This window comes from Aureobasidium subglaciale (genome assembly GCF_000721755.1).
Source record: "Aureobasidium subglaciale EXF-2481 unplaced genomic scaffold scaffold_4, whole genome shotgun sequence".
Taxonomy (NCBI): domain Eukaryota; kingdom Fungi; phylum Ascomycota; class Dothideomycetes; order Dothideales; family Saccotheciaceae; genus Aureobasidium; species Aureobasidium subglaciale.
Window position 1 is genome coordinate 612,830 of NW_013566991.1, and position 15,363 is coordinate 628,192.

Genomic DNA, 15,363 nt, shown 5'->3' on the forward strand with positions numbered 1-15,363 from the left:
TGTTTGCTACCACTCAATTGGGATATCTGGACCGAAGTGATGGTAGTGCTCATCAACACTGAACTATCCAGTACTGTCAGTCGTGGCGAGAGACCATAGTAGCAACATTCGTGTTGTTCGGGTTGTTGCCAACCTTTTCTTGCTGAGATTTGAACAGTCCATGTGGGTGGGTATGCTAAAGCCGCCACGACCACGTTCGACGTTGGATACCACGGATTCCCAGCAGGAAGTCAACATCGGTGTCGGAGTCTATTCCGCGATCCTGTAGGGCGTGTGTCGTTGAGGACATTGTGCGCTTGATGAGAGTCCTTCGCTAGTGGGCTCTAGGTAGCCTAGGTCGTCGCTCAATGTTTCAGTGCCATTCGACCGAAATCCCTGATATCGAGCATCGAATTCGGTCATGATGATGGCAGAAGCGATTTAGAGAGGCATGGCATATCAATGCGCAGAATCCGGATTGCTGAATCCACAATCTTGACCAGCCGCCTGGCTTATATTGGAGTAGCCGGCTATCCGGGTTGTAAATTGCTGCGCTTGTCTTGTTCAGCAAACGAACTATATAATTAACAAGATAATATAGCGAGTCATTCCGATGCCGAGATGCTCACTAGATTGAGATCGAGTCTCGAGCTGGGGATAGAGAACAAGGAACATGACTGACTCGCCTCGTTCCGAGACCGAAGAACTACTATTCTTGATGTTTGACAAAGTAGGGGCGACGAAGGATCGGATCCTACGGGAAATGGGATGATCAGAAATTGGATGCGATTTTGCAAGCACGATGCGTCGACGCCGTGTCATCATTCTTCTATGAGATCCATTCTTACGGCCGAAGAAGAATGTGTGGCAGGTAGATTGCTTTGTCTGAAATTCGGTCAGTGTGTTCTTGCGGGTGGACCCCTTTGCCGTTGGATGGAATGCGGGATGGATACATACCGTTCGCTTATAGGCGAGTCTGTCGTGAGTAGCAAAATCAAAGCTCACGCAAGAGGCTGATGTCTCGCTTGCGCAAAGCCGAGAGACGGGAACGCTTGCGTGACTCTCAAACGAGTGATGGCGGCATCAACGATGTGCTTAGCGAATTATGCCTGGACGTTGGTGGCTCGAGCAAAAGTGCAGAAATTCGCTGTATGGTTGTTATGGCTGTTCACATGGGAGTGCCGCGGAGAGCTGACCAGTATTTGTTGCTTCGGCAAGAGCGCGGATGCTCCTACTGATCTCGTCAGCTTGTGGCAAAGCTCCATGAGTCGCAGCAGTCCGAAAACGATGCTATCGATGTAAGAAGCTACTGATGACTCGAGCGAGTGGAGAGCACCAAGGGCAGACGAGTACCCAGGGCTGCTCAAGTGGAATATTCGACATGCTCTCGAATAGGTGTGCGCTCGTTGGCTGCAGTATTCAGCTCGTACGTCGTTGCACATTCGTCTTCAAGCAGTAGGCGGGCAGTATGACCGATCAACAATTGAGATCCGACATAACAGCAATCGGCCCAACTTTTTGGCGACTCGGGACGTACCTCATGGAGAGCAAAAAGTGTGGACGAATTGGAGATCGAATCCAAGACCTTCCCCATAAACGATATAACGAAATCTAAGAAGACAAAGCGTTGCTGCGAAGGGGACGCGCCTACGTCATCAATGTCAGTTTGAGCACTCGTGCGGCTCCAGAAATGAACTTACTACCACTGCGCCATACGCCCGACGAATTTGGTGGGGCAGGTGCTTTTTTGAAATATATCATTCGACACCAGGAACAAGCTTCTGATTTAGCCAGTATGGGATGGACTCGAGTATGCGCAACCACGTACGAGACTGGTAATACGGAGTGACTCTGGTACTTCTCCAATACTTTCAAGAACATACGCTGAAATCATCCGTTCTAACCAGTTCTGACCCATTCGGTTCATAAAAACAAAAGTCGACTGCCCGAAGCCAGCCTTGTCCCTTTACCGAGCCTCTAAGCCAACAGTCGCAACGCACTATGCACGAAGTACACCTCTCTGCAACCATAAATGACTCGATGAGGGAAGTGACGTGCATATATATCAAGATACGCTGCCCAACGCGTTTTAAACATCAAGTTCATTGGCCGTTGTCCCTGCATCTGCCAACCCGGGATGACAAGTGATACGCAAGTGAGATCACACTATTGATAGGATAGTGGATCTTCACTTGCATAGCGCCGACATGCGCAGTCCCCGTGCAGGAACAAACGAGTGGTGGCAGGGAATTTGTTGCAATGGCGGAGATCAGGATCCTGATTGACGCCGGCGAAGAGTGTGTTACACATGTAAGAGGTCGGCAAGACATATGGTACATGGCCACAGCATGATGCCCACGTTCTGATGGCAAGCAGGTATTCGTCCATGACACTGCAGCGGTGCCATACGCATGCTGAGGCTAGTGCTGCAAGACAGCTGGTCGTTGAACAGGGCTGCATGATGCAGGTAGATACTCGGAATCGGATTGAAGGTCTGTCAGTCTGCTCAAGTCACGCGCATGACGGAATATCAATGCAGAAGAAATCTCAATCACCCACAAATACCTAGAACATACACCCATCACACTCATGTTTCTTGCTGCGCATGCATCCATATATCAATTGACGCGTATGTGATTGTTTGCTCGATTCTCCGACCATGCAGTGTTCCCCGTATGTAGTGCGAATGTTGAGATTCCACAGTACCATTCTTCTTCTGCCCCATCAGTTCCATGTCCAGACATAGGAAGCAAGCTCCGAATCTAGTGCGGAAGGCAGTGGTTGATCAGGCTGCATAGTCACACCGACCATTCGCGTAGGACCAGGGATAGGGATATTTGGCACACGGCGCTTAATGACCTGATGCCGGATCTGACAAGTCACATTGGCGGTGTAAACTTGCATTACTGGCGTGCTGCATGTAATTCGCACGTGGGCCCTTTGGGAGAGCCATGGGATGTCTCGCATGCTGTGTCTCGGGAGTCGGGTTATAGCGTCACTCTAAGTGGTTGACATGAACCACGGGCTCGGACAGCAACTTCGTCAAAATTGACGAATCCCGCCGGGTTGGCACCTCCGATCACCTCCGTGCGAATCGGTGAGGCCTGAACGCGCTTGTCTCCAAGGGTGTGAAAACACGCATCCAGGCGAGCAAAGCCTTGCAGAAGCGTGAGGTCTAGAGGTACGTCGTAGATGCACCTGTACCATTGTCTGCAAGAGAGAGGTCATTAGTTTCTGGTGCGGATCAGAAGTTGGAGGGCAGAGCACATGGGCGGCAGAACAACACCGCCTTCGCGGCCTCCTGATGTGGGGAATACAGAAGCAAACAACGTGCAAACAATGCCATCATAATGAGGTCGTGTCTCACCCTCGACGATAGCAACTGAGAGGTGACCTATTCTGTTTGTAGTCTTCTAACCCTCACGACAATCATATTACACGAGCCTGAATATGTCAAACATCAAGCTAATCAAGGTTGCCGAACCTTGGCTCAAGACCTCATGCGAGCTGGGTGAGGCTCCGTTCTGGGACAAGAAGAGCAACACGTTGCGTTTTGTCGACATCATCAAGAAGCAGCTTCATGTCGTGAATCTCGACGAAGGTCCTTCGTCGCACAAGACAATCGACCTTCCGTTCTCCATCGGTTGCACTGCCAACATCGAGGGTAACGATGATGAATTCATCTTTGGTGGAAAGGACGGATATGGTATCGCGAACAAGAAAACCGGGCAGCCCAAATACATCAAGAAGTTCTGGTCTGAAGAGGAAGTACAGAGCGGCAAGGCGCATCGCTCGAGAAGCAACGACGGCTCAGTCGATAGCCATGGCAGATTCTATGTTGGAACCATGAACGACCCTACGATTGTAGGCGAGCCTGGCCCGGAGGGTGAGTCAACCGCCTGGTCCATGCCGACTTCTTTTGCTGAATCCCCACACAGGCGTTTTGTTCAGACTCGATCCAGACCTCAGCCTCCACAGAATCAAAGAGCCCGTTACTATTCCGAACGGAATGTCGTGGACTCTGGACAACAAAACCATGTACATCACCGATTCACCCACTGGCAAGATAGAGGCTTACAACTACGATGTTGAGTCTGGCAAGGTCGATCTTACGACTGGACGTCCTTTCTTTACGTGCCCGATCGAGGGCGGCGTTCCAGATGGCCACTGTCAAGATGCAGAGGGCCATTTCTGGGTCGCTATGTTCGGCACAAGCAAGGTTGTGCGGGTGAGTCCGGCAGGTCAGATCGTGACCGAAATCACATTGCCAACACGTTGCGTGACCTGCCCTGGCATCGCTGGCGAAGACCTCTACATTACAAGTGCAGCAGAAGAGGACCCAGACAAGTATCCCGAGAGCGCAAAACTTCAGGGAGCGACATTCAAGGTTCCGATCGGCGTTACAGCTGCTCCCATCAATGAGTTCACAATGCTGGCTAAGGCATGATATGTGGAGGGAATCGCGGACGGGGCGGACATGGCCGGCTCTAGATTGCACACGTGGTGGGGGACCTGCAATATTACTAGAAATAGAAGGACCAAAGAACAGAGAAATCGCGCTCCTCGATGTGTAGCTCTTCTCGGCCAATTCTAGAAGGGCGGAAACTTCGGGACGGAACTAGCATTTCGCCCGTGTTTGATGCAAGATTCGCAAGAGTGCCCACACTTCATCAGCTTGTCACGATCGCACATGGCGTGCTTAGACCTGAATGCAACGGTGACGACCTCGACTGGCTGTTTTTGCAATTTCCGATTTACAGGCCAGGAAAAGTCGATTCAATTGTACCTGGTTTCAATGTCTTGGTCAGCAGCACGCGTCGATATCAATGAAGATCATCAGAGAACACACAGATTCGCGGCACCGGATAGACCTGAAATAGATGGATGGCTTCAACTCTAACCAGGGGGTTCATGTACTGTCGGTTATACCGCACCAACACCTCGTACGTGGAACTGGCGATCACGTCTCAGCTTAGCTACCACTAAGAACTACATGGCAAGTTTCACAATCATACCGAAAACAGAAGCACGAGAATACTAGCTTACCAGGTGAAAGCTCGCTTATCCATATCTACAAACTTGAGAGCTTGTTCGAGGGGCGCTTGGGCCAGGCTGAAGGAGCCAGGGGTTGCCGAACACCATTCTATGGTTGTTCCAATCCCGTTCTAAAGCATGTCTTGGGATGCCACGAGGCAGCCCGCGTGCATGGACCGCACCTCGTGGCTTGAGGCCGAGCTTCGCTCGCGCAGGCCCCACACTGCCGACCGTGATTTGGGCCAACGGCTGGCTGCAGTAGACGCGGGCGTAAAGTTTCCTCAAAACGCTGCGCAAGAGATGATGATTTGCAGCAGTCTGTACGCGGGGCATTAGCCGGTCTGTTGGTGTACCACCTTGTGGTGGTCCTTGATCACCAAAGCCACGTGTGAGATGTTAGCTAAACCTGCCCTACTTTTTCTCCTCACTCAATAGCATCGTGCCGCGGACACCCGCCTGCTTGGTAAATCGTTCGCTACACGCAACAGATGCAGTTTGATCTACCGAAATGACGACAATCGGCTGCCGATGTCTCGAGACGCAGGATGGAATGCATGATGCTCGACGTGCCGTCCTCGCCAATATCGTAAGCTCGTGCTTCGCCCATACTGACCCAATCTGGCAGAAGAAGAAACAATTTAGGGAAGATCATCCTGAAACACGACCGTTGAAAATTGACGAGTCGCGATCGCCAGGTCCGAGTCTCAGCAAAAGCGGGAGGCAGGACCAAACTCCACCCTGCTGACAGAGCGAGAAGAAACACGATACATGACGAAGTCGGACCACCATCTGTGCTCCACCTTCTCTTTCGAGAAGTCTTCTATCAGCGGCTATATCAAGGACGGTCACGATGCGCGGTACCTTGACGAGATTACGGGCGCTAGAACCAGCGGCGAGACGAAGCTGAGATCGAGGACTCCATCTCCACCTTACACCCTGAGCTTTTCCAATATTCGAGAACTGATGTCAGTCTGTCACCATGTGCGTTATGCAATCGCAGCATACAGCTTGAAGGTACTGTAGAGAGCTACCGTTCCCTATGCTGCCCTGCGGACGGATGGGCTTCTTGTGTATTGAAAATGGCAATCTCCTAGCAAATAGCCTGTTGGCTTGGTGGTAAGGCTTGCGACGCATAAATTTCCTGCGTACGCTAGAGTGGGCTGGTGACGTTCAAAAGTCATAATGCAGTACCGGTACTGCTTGGGTGTGCAGTGGCCAGCGCATGTCGCAAACTGCATCGTGTGCATGTCTGTTCGAGCGAGTGCGCATGCGTGACTTGTTCATCGCAAATTGTCGTCTAGGCAGCGACAGCAGTAAGATACTGCTCAACCAATAGCATAATTCTAACAACAGAATTCTTGCATTGCTTTGTTGGCACCACATGTGCCTCGAGAAAGTTGTCGGCGGTTCTGCACCTCACATGATGCATGCCAGCATGCGGCCTCCATGTGTGTGCCGTGCCACTTTGAGCCATATCACATCGGATTGGTCGTTATCTCCTCCTTCCTTGGCTGACTCCAGGAAGCGAGCAATCGTTTGTTATGATGATGCATGCCATCACATACCTCATATCCCTGGTTGTCTGACAGGAGTAGATACTGGTGATACAGTGGACGAGTGCGTTGTCTCCACACTTTATTAGATGGAGGATTTCGCGCAGAATACCAAGCCGCTGGCTGATAGGCGATGTCTTGATGAATACGACCGAGCATATGAGCGAGTCAGTCATGACCATTGAGTAGGGGCATGTACTGTAAACGCAAAAAAAACCTTCACGATAAAATCCCTCGTGGCAAGTAGGGTTTAGCGATGTCGCCATATTGCACACCATCTACTGGAGACAGGATGATGGTGACATGCAAGGGCCAAAGCCTGATATGTTTCAGGTGATTCAAGCCCAAAACTTTGACATGCTTTGAGATTGTCGCGGATCGACGGTTATAGACACGAAATGCTCCAGATAGGTGGCTGTACGGAATTAACTTGTGATGCATGCACGCACGCTGTGAACTAACAACTGTTCGATTCCACAATCCGCCGCTAGGATGTGCAGGATAAAGCTACTTTTCATCTGTTGATGTCCTTCGAAGCAGAGGAGCAACGAATCACGGGCAAGGGAAGGATTTCCGGTTGCCGATTGGTGATGGCAATTGTCCACGACGGGCTGGATATTATGGTCGAAAGGCAGGATGAGCTGTCGTCATACGTTGCCCTCGGCCCCTTGAACAAAGTCATGATCAAAGGCAAACATCCATACGAATGGCTTGACTCGTCGGGTCGAAGCGGCAATAAGGTTGGGCGTACCGAAAACCTTCACGATCCTTTTTCTCGCACAAATGAGAGCAAGGACGTGAGGTGGCCGATGGGCACAGACGGATGACACAGCGCCACACGTCCTGGGATTGTGCGTTTCGATAGACCAAAGAGGCCCTGCTTGTTGGGTGGTCGACTCGCATGGATGGGCGAATGGGGCCACCTCATCAACACCAGTGACACGGTTTGCTTGTTTGGAGACACTCGCTCCACAACTACCGAGAGAGGGTCATCGGTAGCTTTTCTTTCTGGCTAAGATCTGAGCAACCGATGTTGGCGCGGAGCCGGCTTGGCCCTGGCCAGTCCACAGTTTAGTTTTTGTTGTGCTCGCGATGCCATGGCTCGCAGAGACGGATAAAGACATCGACAGATGCTGGACCCCGAGAAGTCTGTAAGCGAGTCTCTGTCGGAGCAGCAGAAGTGGGCAGCAAGAGGCAGAACGTTGCGTACCTTACCCTCCGTGTTTTGGTGGAAAGGAACGACCCTCGGCCGCATGGGCGTCAAAGCTTCGAGACAGGGCCTGCCGGTGCTGGTCGACGCCTAGTCGATTAGTGTGACACCAACGTTCAGGAAGCATTTGCACGAACATAGTTCTTGCCGCAACGACCCCAGTGCAAGTACCAAAGTCTAACTCAGTCAATCTTCGTCCATGCCAGCTGCCCACACCTGCGCAAGATGATGCTACCATTCCCAATCAGGCCCTGGCTCCATCTGGCCCGCGCTTTTGCTGCTGTCATGTCATTTCACTCTCACCGCAACCTGCCGATCGGTCTTATATCACTGGTCTGGGTATCTGAGTGATCGCGTACCCTCCAGCCCATATACTCGGCCGCTCTCCCACAGACCTTCGACCCCTTCCCGCACCTGGTTTCCTCACTCCTTTACTGCCTCATAACCAGTCTTTGCTCGTCTACCCTTCCTAAAGCATCTGATCTCCTTAAGCTTGAGGTACATTTCTCCGTACATCTCTTGATCAAACCGGGCCAATATCTTTCACCTTGCCTGTTGCTACTTCCTGTTACGACCGGTTGTACCTTTCATATTCAACCAACTTACACATCGACACTGCCGTGGGACGTTTCGATCGTTCCACCTCATCAGTCAAGCTGGCCACTCCGGACTTTGCTCTTCGTCCTTTGCACGCCCTACCTCACGATCAAGGTCTCCACAGCCAGTATTTTGGCATATCCCGAAGTACCCCGGATTCTCAGCCACTTCGATACGACTCGCCATTCTTGTCGGTCGAGAGCGGCGATCGTAGGATCCTCAACCACGGCCAGCAACGCTCGTGGTCAGGATCGTGGGAGGATAAGCACGCGCAAAGCAAGGATTACATGTCACATTGGCCGGACGCTCAAGGCCATCCATCGACTTATGAAAACGATGGACACGCTCGCTCTTTAGCGCCCACTTCTCATTCACGGCATGTATCAAACACTTCCTCGGGCCTTCCAGCATCGGTAACAAGTTCGCCTTCGGCTCAAAGGCATGGACCCGAGCTTCTGCCTCCCAGAGGGCTTGAGCTGCCGCCTCTTGTGAGGACTCCAGTTTCTCCATCCGTGCCTCGTTCGGTTACTCTACCTTCGGTCCTCAATCCTGTTACTGATGACGCAGCCACGTCGGGTCAACGACGAAGAAAAGCTGATGAGATTGACTCGCCTCGTGATGGGGCGCCAACTTTACCCCCTCTCGGCCACACGTCGCATGGGCCGGCCCCCACTCCACTACCTCTTCTGACAGAGCCACTGAACCACGGACCTAGGAGAATGCTCACGCCCAAATCTCCTCTTCGAAGAGCCATCAGTCTATCCCACCTCAATCGACCCAACGGTATGATGGATGCTCAACAGAACCCGTTTCCTGTCTCTCCCCACTCCAGGCCATATTCAATGCAGCCTGGAATGAGCGGTGCCCCAGCTCTCCCTGCACCACCAGCTGTTAATTACGCACATCCAGGAATGATCCAGACCAACCATATTGTCCGCACGGCTAGCCCCGAGTCTGGTTCAGGCCGACGTTATAGCACTAGTCCCAGTCCCGACTATTCCGCTTATGACCAGACATCACCTCCTGGGGAGGCCCATATGTCTGGTTATCTGTCAGTATCTGATGCCCATAGAGGTAGATGTTTGAGCATGACTCCTGGAACCTCAGCATCGCATGTATCGGAGTCGTACCATGTCGCCCTCAGCTCCGGGCCTAATTCAAACCCTGTGCAGATGATGACTCTCAAGACTACGGAGGGAGACGTGCGCTTCCCTGTCGATGTACAAGCAGCATCTCGCGTTGCTGACGAGAAAAGACGCCGGAACGCTGGCGCGAGTGCAAGATTCCGTGAGCGTCGCAAGAGAAAGGAGATGGAAGCCTCCCAAACCATCTCTAGACTTGAGCAGCAGGTTAAGGAGATGACGGAGGACGCAGACTTTTACAGGCAGGACAGAGACATTCTCGCTTCAATCGTCTCTCAGTTCCCAGGCGGCCGCGACCATCTTCCTCGTCCACAGTCACCTCGGGCCAGACGGAATGGAAGCGGGTCCACTCAGTCAGCCCACGGACGTTACCGTGAGGCTCAGAGAAGTAGTCCTGAACCGACTAGGAATGTTCGCAAGCGTGGCGATTCGCCAATCTCACAAACCTACGTGCAAGCGCCCATACAGAGTCATGCAGCCGTAGCACCGCCTCACGCAAATGCGGTAATGCCCCAACACCAGTTGCAGACTCATCACACACAGATGCCGGGTCGTTCAGTTCACGCTTCACCATTGCCGCCACCTTCCATGGCTCATGCCGCCATGCCTACGTCAGGTCTTCCGCCTCCTCCACCGCCTCCATCAATCATGCAAGCCCCACCAATGACTGGTCCTACCAATCCTTTTGCACGCCATGAGGCCAACAACCGCTTCCAATTGCAGCCTCACAGTCGTTAATGATCTTGAGCTTGTTCAAAACGTCCTTTCCGCCTTTTGTAACCGTATTTGCGGCGCTTGTTCTTCTGTCCTCCACGATACCCTTCCGATTGTTCTACGCGCTTTGGGTAGACTTGGGAATACCCCCTGGCGCCGGTCGTGCATGAGTTGATCCTGACCGACTCGCGACGCCCAGGCGGGCGTGCCAGCTGTCTACTTCCATCACTGTTTACGGCGTTCGTCCTGCTTCTAGATACCCCTACTATTACACTCGCTTAGCATTAATGTATCAACACTTTGAATATATTCCCACAGCACATCTTGAGCCGATGCCTGCTTTGCGATCCAAACGAGTAGCTCAATCACGCTAGCGCTGAGGTCGCCTGTCCCGAGCACGGGTATCGGCTGTGATCTGCTGGACTCCATCGTTTCTGAGAGCCCGGACCAACCTCACGGAACACTCTAGCGTGGCTGTTCTTGTCTCCCTCGATCTTGCAAAGTGAGAGACGAAGAACAAAGGTAGTCAACGGCTTGAGGCGGTGAAATTCTTAGCCGTTTCATTGGACGTCGAATGCAGGGCGCAAGGCGGAGACAGCACGTGTGGTACTGTTAGCATACGGCCGGATGTGTGTCAAAGTAATATAGGCCACAGGGGCCGACTGTCAGTCACTCTGAGCCAAAGTTTAAAGCATAAGATTCGAATTCAGCTGGGCCAGCAGCTCCACACCGAGGACGTTTTGACGCGGCTTAATGAAGAAGCAAGGTGGAAGTAGGTTTCAGGCCGTGAAGTTGAGCTGAACGTTCTCACGAATTTCTATGTCAGGTAGCGGGTCAGCCCGCGAGTCATTTTGATGTATCTAGTATCTACATAGCATCTTTCACGGTATGCAATGCGACTGGTGTATGTATGATCTATCGATCATGGAACCCGAGGCGCATACTCTATCACAAAGCAGGAATTTTGGGGCACAGACAAGAGACGAAATTGGAAGCGGACATCCATGCTTCCACTTTGGGACGCAATGTAGGGCGAAAATCGGTTCATCACGGCAATTTCTGACGTATGCGGAACGACGCCCACAAACCAGGATTTCGGTCCCGGTCGATGTCTTGCTACAAATATCGAGGTTTGCGAGGACAATCTTCATTGTGAGGAGCTCTCACCTAGCTCACGTCGTCATCCAATCGACCATTCCGACACCACGCGAGAGGGAGATTTGGAAGTTTAGATTTGCCGGCCGAGAAGTCATCACTTTGCTAGATGACGGGGTAGATCAGCAGATAACGCAGCAAGCTTCAAGTCCGAGGTGTCAGACAGTGAGAAGCGTACCAAACTTGCGCGTTTGAACAGAAGGAAGCATGATGTCCACAGTTCAAGTCGGAGCGAGAAGGATACGTTCTGTTAAAGCCGAATACTAACGATTCAAGAAGCGGACACGACTCGAAAGTCGAATTTACTCCGTGTCCTTCAACTGTCCGACGGGGCTGCAAGAGCGTTGGAAGGTGCAGGCGCGCGGGCGACGTGCCGGCGCTTCGCCGCGAAAATAGATTAACGTACGAGTGACCAAGAGGATCAGCTACTCGTGAGTTCTCTGTCAACGACGGCCATTCGGATTGGGTGTCCTTTTCAATACCGCACTGTGACCGTTTTGCGGATTTTCGGTAGCAGCCGAGTCAAACAATCTCTGACTTCTGAGGTGTTTTCGATGCTCCAGACGCTACTTCGAGTACCTATCCACGACTCTCGTGTCTTCCACTGCGCTTCACAGCGGTTGCCTTGAAGGGCGACCATTGAAATAATAGTCTTTGTACCCCGTATGTCGTGTAGATAATCGAGACTACTCCGAACACGCCATGCACTGTAGCTGTGACTTTTGAGCCATCCCTCACACTGAAGAATTCGAAAGATGCAGAATCACACCTCTCAAGCCCTGTCATGACCGACCGTTCGCGCAAATATCATCCTAAGCAAGTCCAATCCACAAAGCACCGATTCTTCCCACGACGCGTGCTCTGTGTCCACAACAACAACAATAGCTTCGAAGCTCCGTCAGAACGTGATGTAATGCTGGATCTGCGTTTCTTGACAATCGTTCGATGCAGATCGCGGTGGGGCTCAGAGAATCGCGTCTTTCACGCGTCAGACAAGATGAAACGTCGAGTCTGGTGCTGAGGCTCTCTTGCGACCTTCAGTCCCCGACACCTTCTTTGATAATGAGGTTCCAAAACGGGTTCTGCTCCCGTTACTGGTACAAAACACCATGGCCACCTTGAAAGTGTCGAACGCTAATTTCTCACATCAAAGGCAAAAGCTCTAGATGATTGCGACATTGAACCGCATTGGGTAGGCAGCACGCTCTTGCCGAAGACAAACTCGAGGCTACGTCTCCGTAGATCCACACAGCATCCAGTTCGCTTTGTTGCTGCGCAATTTGGCTTGGGAGGCTCGGTGATTAACCTCGACTTGCGAGTCAAACAGCGGTACGCCAAATGTGTACTTCGAAGATCGAAAACATAAGAATCAGCCCAATGCACGCCTTGCAAAGTCTTCTGGCAAAACCTTAACGTCCATTGCGAAGATAGCCTTTAAGCATGATCAACCACCAACGGATGCGACCATCTTACGAGCCCGCGGATAGATCTCCTGCACGTCGCTGAAAAAAGTCCAGCCAAGCAGTACCTAAAAAGGTGTTTGTCGAACCATTTCGTCACCTTGGGATGACTCGAGTGGGAGTGCGCACGTACGTATACCACGAGTCTACTTCCAACTCCCTGACGACCTACACGACAGAGGAGACTACGCTGTACCAAGCCGCGACCGTTGTTGCGCAGCGTTTCAAGGTTTGTGAGCTACGAGCTACTCCAACTCTGCGCCTGAGCCCAATGCGGCGGCCAGGCATGGACCACTACGACACGATATGTGCTCTTCAGGGGAGACCACCAGCAATTGTGATTACATTTGACCTTGACCCTGCAGGTTTTTGACTCTACCTTTCTGACTCTTCGAAATGCAGTCTGGCCGATATGGCTTGCTCGTAGGTTAAGATTTCGTAGATGGCACAATCAGTCCACCGCTCGTGGTTGGCAGGATTCGCGTCAGGTACCACTTTCAGAGTATCGTACCATCGGAGGACGTCGATTATACCGTTTGCATATGGCTAAGGCGCTCAGCATCCTGTGGACCTGGGTCTGGAAGATTGGATCAGTCAAAGTCTGACCTCTGAGTGGTTGGCTGGATGACCGACTGCAGGAACGCGGCTCCTTCCCAAACAGGCAATCCCGACGACACTGAACCTGAGCTCCTCTGTTGCGCAACCTCGATAGATGATCTGGACCACCGTGATGCGCCATATCTTGACAAAGAATGCGACATCGGGGCTCAACATGAAAGGACAGCCAACAACAAATCTCCAGGCTCTTCCGCTCAGTCTAGACTCTGGGGCTGCCTACAGAACGGGTCTTGCTCTGTTTATGTCGCTCGGACTTGGACGGATATCGTGTCTTGCAAAGACCCACTGCTCTGGCGGAGTCTGGTCCGCCTAAAATCTGCTGCTCGGGCAGCATCTGCCTCTCCAGCAAATTGCTCTGTTGTTTATCCCGGTTGTTTAGCTGGTGGTACAACGGCAGCAACTACCTTTTGGTGAGTATCCTCAAGGATCAAGGTCGCGACTTCTCGATCCCGCACGGCCTCTGTTCGGCATGAATGTGAGTGGAGTGCTGTCGGGCTGTCTTTGTTGAGATATTTCTGAACACAGACGGGCTGTCGTCGTTGAGACAATCACCATACAACGAGTGGCTTACTTGACTACATACTAGCTCAATCATCAGACACGTTGAGCACGAACAGCTATTGAAGTGAATGTTAGAATCCTCTACTGATGGTGGTCCAAGGTTGAGCTAGGAGTATACCAACGCACAGCTTTCATTACCACATATCTTCGACCATACATAACCCCACGTTCGAGATGGCACTTGCAACCCTCAAAATCTTGGCCGCAAAAGCACTGCAGCGGTAGCAGCTCGGTCCAATCAGCATCAATATCGTCAAGGAAATCTGTATGGTCTCCCATAGGTTCCAATCCTGACTGGGAGAAGGAGCTTCAGGATCATGACTTGTTCAAGATGTCTTCACGACCAGCGGACGAAAAGCCTTCACAGCAATCCGAGGTGTATCAGATTGTCAACCATCTTTCGGTATACACTTAAGACGACCGCGGGCCTGGTATCAGTAGGTCTGCCGTATTGTTGGATCTGATCGTCATGTCTGACTGTGTTGATACGATATCCGTCTCAGGGTGTGCATCCAGATTTCGATTCAGTAACCACGACAACGAGTTTCACGAATTGATCATAGAAACTTTGGTAGCTCCAATACAGCTTTAAATGTCTTCATTCTTTATCTTCTGGTCATTACTACCATCTCAAATGCAAGTGCAAAAGATTGATCTTCTGATGAATGGATGGATGTGTCAGGGTCATGGGTGTCAGGGTCATACCAGCGGCAATGGTTGTCGGAGACTAAACAAGCCATATCATCGCGACACGAACCTGTATCGACTTTATAGAAGAGAGAGAGTGTACATCAGACTGCTCTTAGTAGAAACTTAGAGTTTCTAGACATTTGGTACGCTCAATATTGAGATGTGCAGAAATTTAGTCGTGGCTGACGGCACCTCCTTGACGTCGTCGAAAGTTGATTGGGATGACGTACAACACACTTACCCCTGCTAGTGCACCATCACTATCAATTCCTGTACATGTGTTGCATATGAGCACTGTAAATTCCTCAGGATAATTAACGAGGTATTGGGAAGATCAAAAGCAATACAACGAGGACACTGGCGCGAGCAAATATCGGGACCATGAGCAGGATGTCTAGATGACAGTCTCATGGTCGAGAAGTAGGTGACTGTGGTCCAGACGCGAGTACACTATACGTAGTGACGAAGCATCTTTCTGGGAAGATGGAGGTGACAGCGGAGGAAACGGGAAGCTACCATTTCTTGATGTAGCGCATGATCTTGGACGTGGCAGCTGATCTAGATCGAGAAGGAAGGAACAGAATGAAGGAAAGCATATGCTCGAAGGTCCTGACAAAGCCGGATAAAGAGATGAGAACAACCAAGTCAAC

The 15,363-nt window shown here is 51.5% G+C and overlaps 5 protein-coding genes across 5 annotated transcripts; 2 read left to right on the forward strand and 3 right to left on the reverse strand.

Annotated features, from left to right (window-relative positions):
• Window positions 1-1,109: 1,109 nt before the first annotated feature.
• On the reverse strand, window positions 1,110-2,002 carry AUEXF2481DRAFT_551774 (uncharacterized protein). Its single transcript, XM_013491078.1, has 2 exons — window positions 1,680-2,002; window positions 1,110-1,626 (listed from the first exon to the last, which is right to left on the reverse strand). Exons 1-2 carry the CDS (start codon window positions 1,858-1,860, stop codon window positions 1,343-1,345), a joined length of 465 nt encoding a protein of 154 aa, XP_013346532.1. The 5' UTR covers window positions 1,861-2,002; the 3' UTR covers window positions 1,110-1,342.
• Window positions 2,003-2,237: 235 nt separating this feature from the next.
• Window positions 2,238-3,178, reverse strand: AUEXF2481DRAFT_37426 (uncharacterized protein). The gene is made up of 2 exons (XM_013490874.1): window positions 2,356-3,178; window positions 2,238-2,289 (listed from the first exon to the last, which is right to left on the reverse strand). The coding sequence occupies exon 1, from the start codon at window positions 2,944-2,946 to the stop codon at window positions 2,704-2,706; it is 243 nt and encodes an 80-aa protein (XP_013346328.1). The 5' UTR covers window positions 2,947-3,178; the 3' UTR covers window positions 2,238-2,289; window positions 2,356-2,703.
• Window positions 3,179-3,318: 140 nt separating this feature from the next.
• AUEXF2481DRAFT_551728 (uncharacterized protein) lies at window positions 3,319-4,898 on the forward strand. Its single transcript, XM_013491079.1, has 2 exons — window positions 3,319-3,865; window positions 3,918-4,898. Exons 1-2 carry the CDS (start codon window positions 3,430-3,432, stop codon window positions 4,424-4,426), a joined length of 945 nt encoding a protein of 314 aa, XP_013346533.1. The 5' UTR covers window positions 3,319-3,429; the 3' UTR covers window positions 4,427-4,898.
• Window positions 4,899-8,337: 3,439 nt separating this feature from the next.
• Window positions 8,338-10,685, forward strand: AUEXF2481DRAFT_552057 (uncharacterized protein). Its single transcript, XM_013491080.1, has one exon. The coding sequence runs from the start codon at window positions 8,661-8,663 to the stop codon at window positions 10,251-10,253; it is 1,593 nt and encodes a 530-aa protein (XP_013346534.1). The 5' UTR covers window positions 8,338-8,660; the 3' UTR covers window positions 10,254-10,685.
• A 1,147-nt stretch (window positions 10,686-11,832) lies between these two features.
• AUEXF2481DRAFT_37430 (uncharacterized protein) lies at window positions 11,833-12,177 on the reverse strand. The gene has a single exon (XM_013490875.1). The coding sequence runs from the start codon at window positions 12,168-12,170 to the stop codon at window positions 11,964-11,966; it is 207 nt and encodes a 68-aa protein (XP_013346329.1). The 5' UTR covers window positions 12,171-12,177; the 3' UTR covers window positions 11,833-11,963.
• Window positions 12,178-15,363: the final 3,186 nt, after the last annotated feature.